Source organism: Apodemus sylvaticus, chromosome 11, assembly GCF_947179515.1.
Source record: "Apodemus sylvaticus chromosome 11, mApoSyl1.1, whole genome shotgun sequence".
Classification (NCBI taxonomy): Eukaryota; Metazoa; Chordata; class Mammalia; order Rodentia; family Muridae; genus Apodemus; species Apodemus sylvaticus.
Window position 1 is genome coordinate 37,772,757 of NC_067482.1, and position 15,346 is coordinate 37,788,102.

The following is a 15,346-nucleotide window of genomic DNA, read 5'->3' on the forward strand; positions in this document are numbered from 1 at the left end:
GGCAATTGAGTATCAAGTTATTTGAGCAAGAATTTTTCATTCTTTTTTTTTACTTACTTCCCTAAATGTATAGGCATTTTAATTTCTTTTAAAAGGAGAAAAGACATTTTTTGCTTTCATTAGATTTTTTTGCTGTTGTTGTTAACTTGTGTATATACACAACAAACTTTATAGCTATGAAAATAATTTTTTACCTTAGTAAGCAAATTAGTATAATGCTACTAGAAAAGCTGATTTGGTGATTATAAAATAACATTTTAAAAATAGTTTAGTTGAAAATAGGATTATTTTTAATAGTTAGTCCACAATCATAACTTTTAATTGTATATTTCTTCCAGAGTTTAAAAGTTGATAGATCAAGGCATCTATTAAACATTAAAAGATAATAATTAAATTAGCTTAGCCCGTCTTGGTTTTGATCTGAGGGCCGGCCTTTGTATAAACCAATTTAGTACATTCATCATATTAAACATATTTCTAAATATTTATCAGTTCTGTGCTTTGTTTCGCCTTTAAAATACAGACAACTTTAGCACTGGTAATAAAATTGAGAGAGTTGAAAGATGGTACATATTCTTTGTGAAACATATTATGATCTGAAAAATTGCTTCATTGTTAAAAATTACTAACTCTGAAAAATATGTTGAAATGAAATTGAAAACTGTGATGGATGGAGCTCTGGGATATGTACGCTTGAATCCTCTCCATCACCGTTTTATAATTTTAAGAGTTGTTATGTAATTCTTTATACTGTGGATATTCTGACCGCAAAAGTCAAACATTCATTACCATTTAATATCATAAGCATGGATTAACATATTAAGAAATAAAAGTACCAGTGGAAAGAAGCTGGTGTGTTCAGTTAATTGTTTAAGGCGGTGTTGTGTGTAGCTTTTGCCACTCCGCCTAAGCTCCAGAACAGACTGTGCACCCAGCCCCTGTCCTGAGAATATTGGATCCTCAGATGAAAAACAGATACACACAGTTGTTCAATTTCAACCTGCCTTTTTGGCACAGTTGCTGGGAGCTACTTATCTCCCACCTGGAGAAGTGTTCCCTTATCAATACTTATCAATACTCCCTTATCAATACTCTTAGTTCTGCACCTTTCCACCTGCTCAGTTACATTTAGTCCCAGCTCAACCTCCCCAGCTGTCTGCTGGTGGGAGTGGCCAGTGGCCACTCTGCCCTCCATCTCCATGGCTGCTTGACTTTTAACTCTTGGGGACCTGGAAGTCCCGTCTCTTTCTTCCACCCAGCAATCGGCCCATGGCTTCCTTACTGATAGATCAAGAACCAATTGGCGACCAGGACCTGATTCCTTGTATCAGAATGATTCCTACAAGGCTGAAGTAGTTCTTAGATTCATCTAGAAGTACCAGGAAGGAAGTAATCATTGATACTTTTTTTGCCAAAGTATTTTAAATATTAGATGTTTTTCTCTTCTAGTTGAACTGGACATTTTATTAAAATGTAGAAATCAGTTTTTCAAATTGTTTTTCACATTATAAAGCTTTTACTCCATACTTTTGTTTTTGAGACAGAGTCCTCGCCTAGGCTGGTCTCAAACTCATGGCTATCCTACTGCCACAGCATTCTGAGTGCTAAGATTACAGGCATGTCCATTGCATTTGGCTTGGTACTTCGTTTCCACAGCATTTATTAGATGGGTATTTGTGCCACTGATGGCTGTTTTTCTCCCCAGCCATACTGCCTTCCCTGGGGACAGGGGCTTTGGAACTTGCTTCCACAGTTTGACATTTTCTTGTGTGTTTTGTAGTTTTTATTGTGAGCTCATTTTGTGTGTGTGAATGTGTGTGTGTATGTGTGTTTATTATGTGTGAAGAGAATTCTTATGCATATGCAGAATGGCTCTGTTTGGCTTCTGACAGCCACCCTGGGGTTTCATCAGTTTGGTATCTACTTTTTTAGATTATTTATTTTACTTTTTGAGATCATAATCTAATTACATTATTTCTCTCTTCCCTTTTCTCCCTCTAAATCCTCCCATATACCCTTCTTTTCTTTTTTCAAATTTGGCCTCTTTTTTTCATTAATTGTTTACACACACACACACACACACACACACACACACACAGAGAGAGAGAGATTTCTAAATATATAATACGTTTTCAGGGCGGACCATTTGGCATTGGTTAACCAACTAATGTTCTCTTTCCTGGAAAAGACTAAGTTTTCTTCTCCCAGTGTTCCTTAGTTGCCTGTAGTTCTTTGTGTAAGGCTGAGGGCTCCTGACCGTGTGAGCATGTCTATTGTTTTTGTCCTTGTTGAGCTCATGTTTACGCAGTCATGTTGACAAGACTTTATCATTGTAGAACCTCACAGCAATCTCACGGGTCCTCTGGCCTTAACAATATTTCCACCCCCTCCTCCACAGCTCCCTCTTCCAGAATGATTCCAAAACCTTAACTGAGGGACTTGTATTAGCGCTGTAGCCCTTGGAACTTGGCTTCATAGCTCTTCATTTTGATAGTTAGGGTTTTATTATTTATGTATTATTCTCTGTTGCAAAGAGAATTTTTTTTTGATACAGACTGAGGACTACACTTAGGTGTAGGTATAAGGACAAATATTTAGAATGTAAGGAGGCAAGCAGCAATGACACTGAACAATGACACCCATGAACCACAACAATAACCAACATAGTAGCATGTATACCTTGGCAGTAACCAGCAGCTCTCTAATTGAACTTACTCAACAAGAGGGAAATCATTCTTTGTACTATAGACCTAGCTAACTACCCAGGTCTAGTGAAGTCATGGATCTTGGAAGAGAACCTGTAATCTCCACATTATGAAGTAGCATAATTGTGAACTACGTTGTAAATATCATGACCTTGACTCTCCAGGATAAGCAGACCTTGCAAAAATTGAGTGGTCACCCCAGGCCTATTCAGTTGCCGCTTGGGCCTTTACATTTAAAAAAAGTTCTACTGAGTTGGTTTTCTACTTTATCCCCAGAAGACGGAGGGCACATGATGACTGCAATTCTTTTTTATTTTGAAAATAGCTGCATATCTTCCTATATCTAAATCTAAGAATTAGGTCTCTGAAAATACCAATTCTGGTTCAGAACATCTTTGATTACTGAGTCCATTGACCTTAGGCCCACAAGATGGCAGGTGTCTGGAATTTGTGGACAAGTCCTATGGTTCTGAGGTGCTGGTCACTCTGTTGTTACTTTCATTCCATGGCCGTGAATGTAGTTCAAAACAACAGAGCAGGATTTGGATCTGATTCTTTCTGATACTCACCTTAACACTGTTGGTAAACAAAACTCAAAACTCACACTTGTATCTTTGAGATCCAAAAGGGTCCTAGAGATTGCATTTCTGGTGTTGCGTAGTTTGCCCTACTCACCCTCAACTCTTGAGAAAGTCTTGTTCCCAGCTCAGCATCAAATGAAACAATGGACCAGTTTTCTCTGGAACCAGCAGAGCCTACAGAAGTCAAAGTGTGACATTTCACACAGAGCAGAGCATGCTGGGTACTTGTCTACCAGGGCTGAGACCTCACATCCTTCCTATCCAAGCAGTACTCTATGTTTGTCCTCTAGGATCTCGTCTTATTCTTCCTCAAGATTCCTAGGCTAATGTGGTTGGCAGTGTTTTAAAGGGCTTAAATTATAATACTCCTTATTAATTAACTGATTTTGACATTAAAATTATGTTTCTACATGCTATTTGAAATGAAGGTGTGCTTGTTAGTTTTTGTTTGTTTTTTGGTTTTGTCCACTTGATACAAGCTAGGGTCATCTGGGACGAGGGACCCTCAGTTGATAAAATGGTTCCATTGCATTGCCCTGTTGACAATCATTGATTAATCATTGGTGTGGGTAAGCCTAGCCCACTGGGGGTGGTGCCACCTCTGAGTATATGCTGATATATACATATATACATATACACATATATACATATATATGTATACACACATAGAGATGGAGATAGAGATATGCAGAATAAACCACATGAAAGAAGTCACCTTCTTCAATGGCCTCTGCTTCAGTAACTGACCCCAGTTTGAACTATAGGGACTTCCCTTTGAGACTGTATTTGGCACCAACAAGCCAAATAAACCCTTTCTGTCCCAAGTTGCTTATTGGTTATGGTCTTTTAACATGGCAGTAGAAATGAAATCAGGATAGAAGGTAAATGACCAATTTCTGTGTGGGGAACACACACAATCCTGTTCTTATCTGAAGATCTTTATGTTAGTTAATGGGAGGAGAAGCAGGACTGATCCATGGAATGGTCCAAGTGGTATTTAGCTAAGGGAGCTGGTACCCTTGAGTTTGCATACAGGTAATGTGGACTATGTTTGTTAGTTACTCTCTCTGTGTGTGTGTGTGTGTGTGTGTGTGCATGTGAATGTTCATGTTCCCATCAGCATTTATAGGTCATACCCAGGCATGCTAAGTATCTTGAAATGCACAAGAGTTCACAGGAAAAACTGACCAGCTCAAAAGACAGAGGGGCTACTTCCCTCACAAATGCCTCCTTCAGTCACCACGTGCATGCCTTGAGATTCATTGAAATGTGTGGACAAGAGTTCCAGTTATCTTGGTGCAAAATTCTGTCTTATTTGTGCCTTTGACTGATTGATCCCTAGTCATTTTAAACTTGCCTGTATTGCTTTGTCCTTTGTCTACCTGGAGTGGTAATGATGTTATCTCCTTGGAGGGAGGCTCTGAGGTAAGTGCCCGAGGGTCAGGGACTAGGTCTTCCTCATTGTGTGCCTGGATCACACTTGTGTACAAAGAAGGCTCAGGATAAACATTCCTGGAATAAGCCAAATTAACACCAACATGTAACCTAGGTATCATGTTCCTATGAGGCTCTCCACACACATTTTTGCTTTACTAGAATGTTCCTGATATATGGCAAAAGACACAATGCATATTAAGTTTGGAATTCATCCTCTGCTCTAGGCATTCAGAAAGAAACAGCCACTTTATCTCACATATGCCATCCCTCCTAGTGCTTTTGCACAGCAGGGTCCCTTTCAGCAGGTGGGGTCAGAGGCTAACCACTCCACATCTGTTTGTGCTTTGCTCTGCATCAAATGCCTGAGACTGCCTGAGACGGGTTGTCTTAGAGCATAAAATCCACTCGGTCGCGTATGCTCTTCTTGATTGTTTTCAGCTGTACAAATTCAATATTTTAGATGTCTATTCCTATTGCCAATCTCTTCCCATCTGGAAGTCACAGGGAATCCAGCGACAGAATGTGAGAGTCAGTTAAATCTCCCCAGTTTGAATAAATTCCTCAATGTCCTTTTGGCTATTGGAAAAAGAGATTGCTTCCTTTCTACAATATAAGCGTCTTTATCTGTATATTGATATAATCAGGATGCAAAATTAAAAGCATTTTTTAATGAGTAAAAGGCAAATACTTAATTTCCCAAGGAATGAATAGTCTAACCTTTTTATTTCTTTATTTATCTCCATTGTTTTAAAAATTCACATAAATAAATAAATAAATAAATAAATAAATAAATAAATAAATAAATAAAAGACAGATAGAAATAAAGAAACGGATTTTTAAAACTCTCCAAAATGTGGAGAAAGAAAGAGTTCTGGTATTATATCTATGTTCAAGGAAAAATTTCATTACCTTTAGGTTGTGTTTCCCATGAAATGACAGCATTGAAATATTTGATATTGAGGGCAAAGTCATCTTGAGGGTGGACTGGGGAGGGGGTAGTCCTTTCCCTTTTCCCCCTCCTTCTTTTCCACCACCTCCTTCTCCTTTTCCTCCTCCTCAGGATGGGGGGGGGTCTTTGGTATGTTTGCAACCATTGTGGAAATATGATCCTCCCATCTTGCTCTGAAGAAAACAGGGCACAAGGATTATCTTGTAGCCTCTCAAGAGTAAAGACAACGCTTCTCCAGGGAAATGAATGTTGCAGATTCCTTCCCAGCTCTTGAACCAGGGAGAAATCAGGTCTCCGAGCTTCATGAACTTGTACAAAGAAGAGGAGAAAAAAAACCCTTTTGTTTTCTTTACCATTTTCATTGAATTTTTTTGCACATTTGTGGTAGTATCAAGGCATTTAATTTTTGGTTTCTGTCTTAATCAGGGTTTCTATTTCTGCACAAACATCATGACCAAGAAACAAGTTGGGAAGGAAAGGGTTTATTCAGCTTATACTTCCACATTGCTGTTCATCACTAAAGGAAGTCAGGACTGGAACTCAAGCAGACCATGAAGCAGGAGCTGATGCAGAGGCCATGGAGGGATGTTTCTTACTGGCTTGCTTCCCCTGGCTTGCTCAGTTATAGAACCCAAGACTACCAGCCCAGGGATGGTACCACCCACAAGGGGCGCTCCCCCCTTGATCACTAATTGAGAAAATGCTCCACAGCTGGATCTCATGGAGGCACCTCCCCAACTGAAGTTCCTTTCTCTGTAATAACTCCAGCCTGTGTCAAGTTGACACACAAAACCATCCAGTACAATTGACCCCTTGCCAACTTGACACACAAACATATCACTATTAAGCCTCAACCCTTAGTTTATTCATCCCCAAGATCTAAATAACTTTAAAAGTCCCACAGTCTTTACATATTAAAAGTTCAATCCCTTTAAAATGTCCAATATCTTTTAAAATATAGTCTTTTAAAAATTCAAAGTCTCTTAACTGTGGTCTCCACTAAAATACTTTCTTCCTTCAAGAGGGAAAAAATATTGTAACAGTCACAATCAAAAGCAAAATCAGATTCCAACCTTTCAATGTCTGGGATTCAACTCATGATCTTCTGGGCTCCTCCAAGGGCTTGGGTCACTTCTCCAGTCCTGCCCTTTGTAGCACCCACCTTGTCATCTAAGGTCCAGTTGCCTGTACTCCACTGCAGCAGCTGTTCTTGGTGGTCATCTCATGGTACTGACATCTCCAAAACACTGCTGTCTTCCGCTGTAACTTGTTTCTTGGTCATAATGTTTGTGCGGGAATAGAAACCCTGACTAAGACCATTTCTAATTTGCAGATATAGGCATATGGTTAGGGTAAAGAGATGGCTTTATAAGGCCACCTAAACTTCCAGTGGTCAAGTCAATTACATAAGTCACTTCTGAAACATTCCAATCTGTTCTCTCATAGTTCAGACTTGAGCTGAGCAACACCACCTTTAAAACAGGGACACAGATGTGACACCCTGTCTGCATTATTGGATAATTATCTCATCTCCTAGACAGAGTAAACATTGTGTTACACAGTCTTGAGCTTGAACATCCATTCTTGGATGGATGAATATCCTTGGGAGAGGACTGTCTGGTGCTGTTGTAATTTTCAAAGGAGAGGCTGTGGGCAGGGTTGGCTTGAAGAACCATGTATTCTGGTGTGAACTCAGTAATTTCATTTTGAGAGAGGGCATTGAGTTGTTTGAACCTCATATGTTTCAATTAAATGCCAGAAAATGGGATGAAAAGGCTTACTGAAAACCAGATGCTCATTCTCCATGCCTCTTGGGACATTCAAAACAAACATCGCAACAAAAGACACTTGGGTCTAGTGAAACTCACTGATGGATGATTTGGGAGCACTTTGTTTACTTGTACAGTGGAAGCGAATATGGAAATCTGACAGATGGTTAGTTTGAGAAGTACCTACATTCTTGATCTCTTATTCAGCAAATCTACTTTTAATTCTTGTGAGGGACACTTTCATGGCTGATTGAGAACAATGTGCTGTACACAGCTAACACAGGCAACTATTCATTTTAAGTTTGGGGTAGCATTTGTTGATGTTTGATGCACACTGAGTGGAGATGGACTGAAGAGATTCCATCCCTATCTAGTACTGAAAAAAAAAATCAAAGCACAGTTGGGACTGGTGTTTGGGCAGGAAAATATTCCAGTCTGAGAGTCCAGTGGGAGTTCAGTGTTTGCACCATTGAGCCTGAGAAGATGTTGATCTGTGATGCTATCCCCACAGAGTTTCTACAAGCATCTGTGTCCTGTGGAGGCCTCAGGAGTGGGAGTGACTTACTGTCCTTGCAGCCTGTTACCTGCTTTGTAACCAGCAGAGCACAAACACATTAGTAGCTCTCCATTTCCCTACCTCAAGAACCACAGGACTAAGTTTTTCTCAACCAAAAGTAGCTTTGATTTTGGATGACTTTTAAACTGTGATTGCTACTGTAACCCAGTCTTCTGCCATGAAGTCATTTTATCCTGCCATAATTTTAAAGACAAGCTCACCTTTTTTGTATTCAATTTATTTATTTATTTTTTTATGTCACGACACCAGTGTGCAGATTCATGGTGTTCACATCTTTCAACATTGTCATTGTGCATATTAAATAGAAAATTGCTAACTCAGTGATTTCCAAAATGCCTTCAAGAAATTACAAGGTATTTCTGGTTAAAAAGATATGTGGTCATTTTAAATCATAAAGTATTCCAATATATACATTCAGCTATCTAAACAGATATATATCTATTGATCTACAATAAAATAAGCGAATACAGGCTGCTCATGATTTGTGATGGTTTACTTTCTCGTTGTGTTTTAAGAACACACTTCTTTTTTAAAGTTAGTTAGGTGCTATAATAACCTTTAAAGCAATAAATAATTTTAACTAATCCACCAGATGGCTATCAGAATTAGGGTAATTCCTTCCTCTAGCAAGGAGTAGTTGGATACTCCAAACTCTCAGACTCTTGGACTAACTGTTCTGTCTGTATAATTTTATAGTGGGTTTAGGAATACAGTGATTTTGGTATTAATAGCTAATGGCACCCGGGATGTAGAGACACAGTTTGCAGGTAGAATTAACATGCACACCACACAGAGCTTGGCAGCTGAAATGATTTATAAGGCTACCTAATATCTGATGCTAGTGTAAACAAATCATACATGAGGCAGCATAACTGGAATATCTGCACATCTGACGCTGTAGCATAAGGCAGAGCATACCTCGTCTCTTTGTAGATAGCACCTGAACATGAATACTATTTCTTAAAAACTGACTAGAGGCTAAGGATGACATTTGCTTAGTGACATCATGGAATGATGTGAAAATGTGATATGTGTGTTTTTTTTTTAATTAGGTTGTTGATTTGTTAAATATGAACTTGAACCTCCTCTTTCTTTTTAAAAAAAATTACCATTTTAACTATGTCTGTGTATGTAATATGGAGAATTTGCATATGAAAGCAGGTGCTTGAGGAGGCCATAGTATTGAATTCCCCAGAACTGAAGGTACAGGTAGGTTGTGGGAGAGTGGAGTCAAAAGGCGCTCTTGGAAGACAGTGCACGCTCTGCTCTTCACTGTGACCCATCTCTCCAGGGCTCCCCTTTCTACTCTAACCTTTACTACTGTCTTACTTACTTTTCTACTGAATGTATCCCATTGTTGCAATTGTTATTTGAGAATGGGGTGGGGAAGGATGCTTATTTCAATACAAAAGTGGTATTCCTTTGAAGGACAGCTAAGGTTTTAGAATGTGAAAGCTTATAAAATCGTCAGACCAAGGGTCTTAACAAATCAACAGAATTGTTGGGCATTTCTTTTTGGTCTATGGCCACTAAGAGAAGAAAAAGAAGAGGAAGAGGGGGGAGGAAGAGAAGGAGGAGGAGGAGGAGGAGGAGGAGGAGGAGGAGCAGGAGCAGGAGCAGGAGCAGGAGCAGGAGCAGAGCAGGAGAAGGAGACATTTAAGATGCCAGGAAGCAGAAATGTCTAGGCATCTCTGATTTGGGGGATGGTAGAGTTACAGGGCCCTTGTCATATCTCAGCATGATGGTTCACTACACCTTACTTAACACAGCACAGTTTTTTATTTGACTCCTCAGTTCGTAATAAAGAGGTCTGAGTGTAGGTTTCCACTTCGAGACCTAGGAAGCTTGGTTTGTTAGCTTTAGTTTCCATACAAAGATCCACATCTTACTTAGCATTATAACACTCTGGTTGAACATTTGTCAATGTAGTTTCCACTGCAGAGACTTTGAATGATTCAGGACTAGAGCCCATGAGGGAAATTTCTAGGGCTACATTATTTTGAAAGAAGTCATTTGCATAACTGCAGAATAATTTTCTTTGGGTTATTTAATTTACTCACTTATTTGAGTAAAATTATTTGAGTGGCTGGAGTGGGATATAGGCTTGAGGATTAATAAAGTGAGCAGAGACTGAAGCGTGCTCACCATCCCCTCATTTTTCATGTGTGTGTATGGTGTGTGTGTGTGTGTGTGTATGGTGTGTGTGTGTATGATGTGTGTATGTGTGTGTATGATGTGTGTGTGTGTGTGTGTGGTGTGTGCATATGGTGTGTGTGTGTGTATGGTGTGTGTGCATATGGTGTGTGTGTGTGTATGTGTGTGTGTGTGTGTGTGTGTGTGTGTTTGTGTCTGTGCAGATGGCAGGCCCAGGTTGATATCAGGAATCACCCTCCAATGCTTTCAACCTTCTTCACTGAGGCAAGGACTCTCAAGTGAAACCCAGAGCTTGCCAATACAGCTAGTCTTACTGACCTACTTACTGTAGACATCCCCTGTCTCTGTCTTTCAAGGCTGGAATTATAGGCAAGCCATCAAACCCGCCCGGGAGTTCCTGGGTTTGGGGGAATCTGAACTCAGGTCTTTGGGCTTGCTATCTCCCTAGCAATGCTTAACTCAGCTTTTAGGTTTGGTAAAAACTCTGACCATGGAGGATGCAGTGATGGAGGAAGGAGGGAAGGAGGGAAAGGAGGGAAAGGAGGGAAAGGAGGGAAAGGAGGGAAAGGAGGGAAAGGAGGGAGGAGAGAGATGGGGAGGGGAGAGAAAGATTAAAACAGTGAATGTAAGGCTTCTGAATGAAGGTAGCAGCATTTGGAGCAGAGGTAGAAGGGTCAGTCCATGATGTAGGGGCAACTTCTCTGTGGTAAAGAGAACCAAGGTGTGGAAACGAACAGGTCTAGAGGTTTAGATTTAGGAAAGTGAAGGAAGTGCCATACGATAGTCTTACTTTTTTCTGTAAAATGGAAATTGCAGTGGGCTCTCTTCTCTTTGCAACATCAGAGCAGAGGAGTTTGAGAAGGACTTTTTTTTAAACTCACCAGTCAAGTAGTTCTGTCAGATAAGTCACAGAAGATGGAGAAACAGAGAGAGACAGAGACAGAGACACATAGAGAGACAGTGACAGAGAGACAGAGATAGAGACAGAGAGACAGACACAGAGAGAAAGAGATTGTTATGTTCTCCTGGTGTTGGCTTTCAAAGCCAGGTGGTAGCCTACTTTCTATTGCTGTGATAAAGACCGTGGCCAGTAGAAACTTGGGAGGAATTTTTTAACATATGCATCAGCTTGCTTTCTTATGCTACCCTGGACCTCTTGCCCAGACTTCTCCCACTAGGCTGGGTCTTTCTCTGTCAATTAGCAACAACGACTACGACAACGACAACAAAGACCAATAACAATAAAATGCCCTACAAACTTGTCTACAGGATGGAACCTCAATAAAACATTTCTTCCCATTTGATTCTAATTCATGTCAAGTTGATGAAAATCTAGCCATGGCAGTGAGGGGGAACCCAGAAGAATATGGGTGCTCAGAGAATCAGAGAGGTGTTTGCAATAGAGGTTCAAACACTCTAAAGTAGGCATAAGGGCACATGGGAAAGGAGAATGGAGAGACTGGAAGATGATTTGAGGTTCACTTGATAGGAGGTCCTGAAATTCAGACAAAGTTGATCAAACTTGGAAGTAAAGAGAAACACTACAGAATTAGAAATATAGAATACAGGGAGGAGACAGGCCACAGTGGAAATAATCTGACTTAAGAAAATGTTCCTGGAGAGGTGAGTCTATCATTATATGCTACAAAAGCAAACGTGACAGACAGCTTTTTACATGGATGTTGCTCTTAAGCTATACGAAGCAAGTTTCCCCACAATGAGATTAGAAAAAAAATCAATGTGGATTGCTCTATAATGCACATGTACAGTTCTCACTAGATGCCTGCCTGAGCTCATCACATAGTCTCAAGGAGGTTCACTTCCGGTAGACGAGAAGGTTCTGTTCTGAAGATGAACGTCACCTGAGAGGATGCCGCTCAGAGCCTCCTGAAAGCTCGGGTTCATCTTCGCAGTTGCCTAACAGTTGCTGTGATGGCTATTCTTGGCTGTCAAGTTGATTATGTCTGGAATTATCTAAAACCCAAGGGGCTGGGTGCACCTGTGAGAGATATTTTTCCTTAAGTCATTTGTAGTAGGAAGAGCTTTCATCTGGCTCTTTTGAGTTCAATATGGGCCACATCTTCTGCTGGTGGCCTATATCAAAAGCATGGAGGAAGGAAGATTTTACTCTGCCTACTGGCAAGTTTATTCTCTCACTGGCATTAGTGCCCTTCTTTGGGATTTCGGCATATACGGAAGACCAGCTGAGATATGCAGCCTCATGGACCAAAATAAGCACTGGATTCTTGGTCCTTCCAATGGTAAACAGCCAGCTTTGGACTCGTGAAGTCCCATGTCTATGTTCTCTCAGTTCTATTCTAGAGAACCCTGACTAATACAGGTCTGCATTGCATGGTGTTGAGAAGAGCCTCACAGAACTGTAACTGGCAAAATATTTCTAGGCACAGTGTTCAGGAGCCAAAAGTGTGTGCAGAAAACCATGTGACCATGAAGACAGCGCTGAAAAACAGAGTTTTCCATTCTCTTACTTAAAAAAGAAAAGAAAGAAAATGAATTGATTTCCTAGCCATCGGTAAGAGTATATAGACTAATCATGAGTATAGTTTCTTAAGGTTATGCACTTATATACATTTCTATGGGATTCTAGAACTTCGAGTCTCCGATTCCTTTTTTATGACTTTTGAATGTGTTGTTTCTGTGCTTGGCTACAGCATTCTGGAAAGCAAGGAGCCGTTGTACATAACCTGGGACAGTTATCCTTAAAATAGTTCCATGGCCATCTTACTGAAGAGATGGTTTCTGTCATTGCAGGGGAGAAGCTGGAGGTAGTTCATGACCCTTTACCTCTCTATATTTCCTCCTCAAGCATACTTTTTTTCTGGGTTACTTTTCTTAGAATTATGTTAGTTGAAGCATACCCTCTTTGCAGTCCTTCCTTATGAAACCATATTCCTACCCTTGAGTTTCCATGGCAGTAGATCTTCTACAAGGTATAAGCTTTGGAGAGATCACTGGTTTGAAGTCATTAGACTTATTCCAGGCATTCAATACTTAACTGAGTTAATCCTGTTACTGTCTCTGTTGGCCTTCAGTCTCATCAGATAAATGGAACTGTTGCCTACAAGCCTGATGGGTGTCCTCTTGTCCAATGACAGAGCTGTGACCAAGGTGCTGTCACAGACCTATTTTATTATGTTGTCACTCTATCTGCCAGAGGACCAACTGTAGACTGATTAAATGAATTCACCTTGGCTGGTGTCTTATACCATGTGCAGTGGAAATGCATTGGTAGACACAGAAGCCTGAGAAGTGAAGCCCTTCTTTAGCTAACATCACACGTTCTTTCAAACAGTGTCTTTTATGGAGAATTCTTAAGGTTACTGAAGACACCATTGCATCTGTGGTGAGCACTTCCTGTATGCCTCAGAAGAACCTATCAAATTTGCCAGTTCATTACCTTTGCATGTCATGGAAATGATGAGGGGCCAGCCAGGATGTTGTAACAATCCTACAGGACCATTCTGTTGGAGTAGTCTTGATAATCAAAAGGCTTTGTTCAGACCCATTCTTTTATTGAGAATTACTTATTCATTACAGAGGAAGAGAATTGGCCATGCATGGCAGGTTCATAAGGAGGAGTGGTTGGTACTGGGGTTATTAGAATAGTAGAGTTTCTGTGTACATATAGAAAGCAGCAAAGAATTAGTTTGGAAGTAGGGACTGCTTACCACACACAACAGAACCTGCACAATATAACAAGAAAGAAAGTTCAGGACTAAAGGGTGGTATTCCAAAAGATCACGGAGGTTAACAGACATGTGCCAAAGCTGTCAGAAGAGGAAGACTGAGGTTCAAGAATCGGGAGCTATGCTTGCCCTGGGTACTAGGGCAGCAGCCTGTCATCGCTTGAAGCACTTTTAGTAGCATCGCAGGCTTCTGCTGAGAAAGCCCCTGCCTCCATTTAGTCGTTTGTAATAAACAAATTCCCAGACAGGAGCTTGAACTTTGCACAATGTAAAGCATTTGCTGACAAGAACATTTGAACCATCACTGTGGTCTCTCGCACTCTCTCATGCATAGAGCAGGGAGCAGCAGGGCACACCCTCTGAGTGACTCGGTGTCCCTGACACCCATGACAGTCTCTTCCTGTTGTACTTGTTAGTAGATATGTGGTCAGTAATACTTAACCATATAGAACTGTTTCTGCCTAAAACCTTGTTTTATCTGTGTGTGTGTGTGTGTGTGTGTGTGTGTGTGTGTGTGTGTTTGTGTGTGTGTGTAGACTTGTGTTGGGACTGAGACAAATAAGAATGAAGTGTTCTACTCAACAGTATTTGATCACTGTGTCAAACAACTCTGAGTTGTTTACGTCTGGCTCAGGGGGAGTTCTTGCCATGGTAATTCAGAGTGTTTGGAATACTGCTAATCTGACAAATGCTTCTTAAGAAAAACAAGCTGCAACATCATTAAAACTTTATCTAATGAAAAAGATTTCAGGGCATATAACAAAAAAGTAAAAAGGAAGGTTGGTAGAGTAATTGCCTTACTTACATGGGGGAAGAGTGGGAGGAGGAAGGGGAAGAGGAAGAGGAAGAGAAAGAGAAATAGGGAGGGTGAGGAGAAGGGCGAGGAGGAGAGGGAGGAGGAGGATTTGTTTATATATGCAGTTATTCACTTGCTTTGTATATTATGTTTTCTTGACTACCTTTATTTCATGCCCTCCAGCACACAATGCCAGACCTCTTAGGAATAGTGCTCTCCTGAAAGGACACCTGTAATGTAAAAATTTCATACCAGCCATAGAGCTTCTGTGTGATATTAAAACCATGTTTCATTTCTCTCTCCCATCAGGTCTTGCGAGCAGACAGTAGCGTGGGCGAGGGCTGTCCGCAGAAGCTGGTGACTGTTAATCTGCTTCGCTTCCTCCTGCTGGTGCTCATCCCCTGCATCTGCGCCCTCATCGTGCTGCTGGCCATCCTGCTGTCCTTCGTGGGTGGGTCATGCTGTTTTGTTTTTTAAATCTTTAATCATTTTTTACAGTCCAGTTGTTATCCCCTCCCCTTCTGCCCTCTGACAATTCCTCATCCCATTTCTCCTCCAGTATCAGCTCCAAGAGGATGTCCTCACACCCTCACATTCCCTCACATGCCACCAGGTCTCCATGTTCTGTGGAGCCTCAAGTCACTCAAGGGTCCTCTCTCATATACAGACCA

General features: G+C 40.7%; 1 protein-coding gene across 1 annotated transcript in view; it reads left to right on the forward strand.

The window, feature by feature from the left end:
• The window catches only part of Corin (corin, serine peptidase), a 200,033-nt gene that overhangs the window by 15,714 nt on the left and 168,973 nt on the right, over positions 1 to 15,346 (forward strand). The window contains exon 2 of the mRNA XM_052199307.1: positions 14,985 to 15,126. Within this exon, the coding sequence (XP_052055267.1) occupies positions 14,985 to 15,126 (142 nt within the window). The remainder of the gene's footprint in view (positions 1 to 14,984; positions 15,127 to 15,346) is intronic.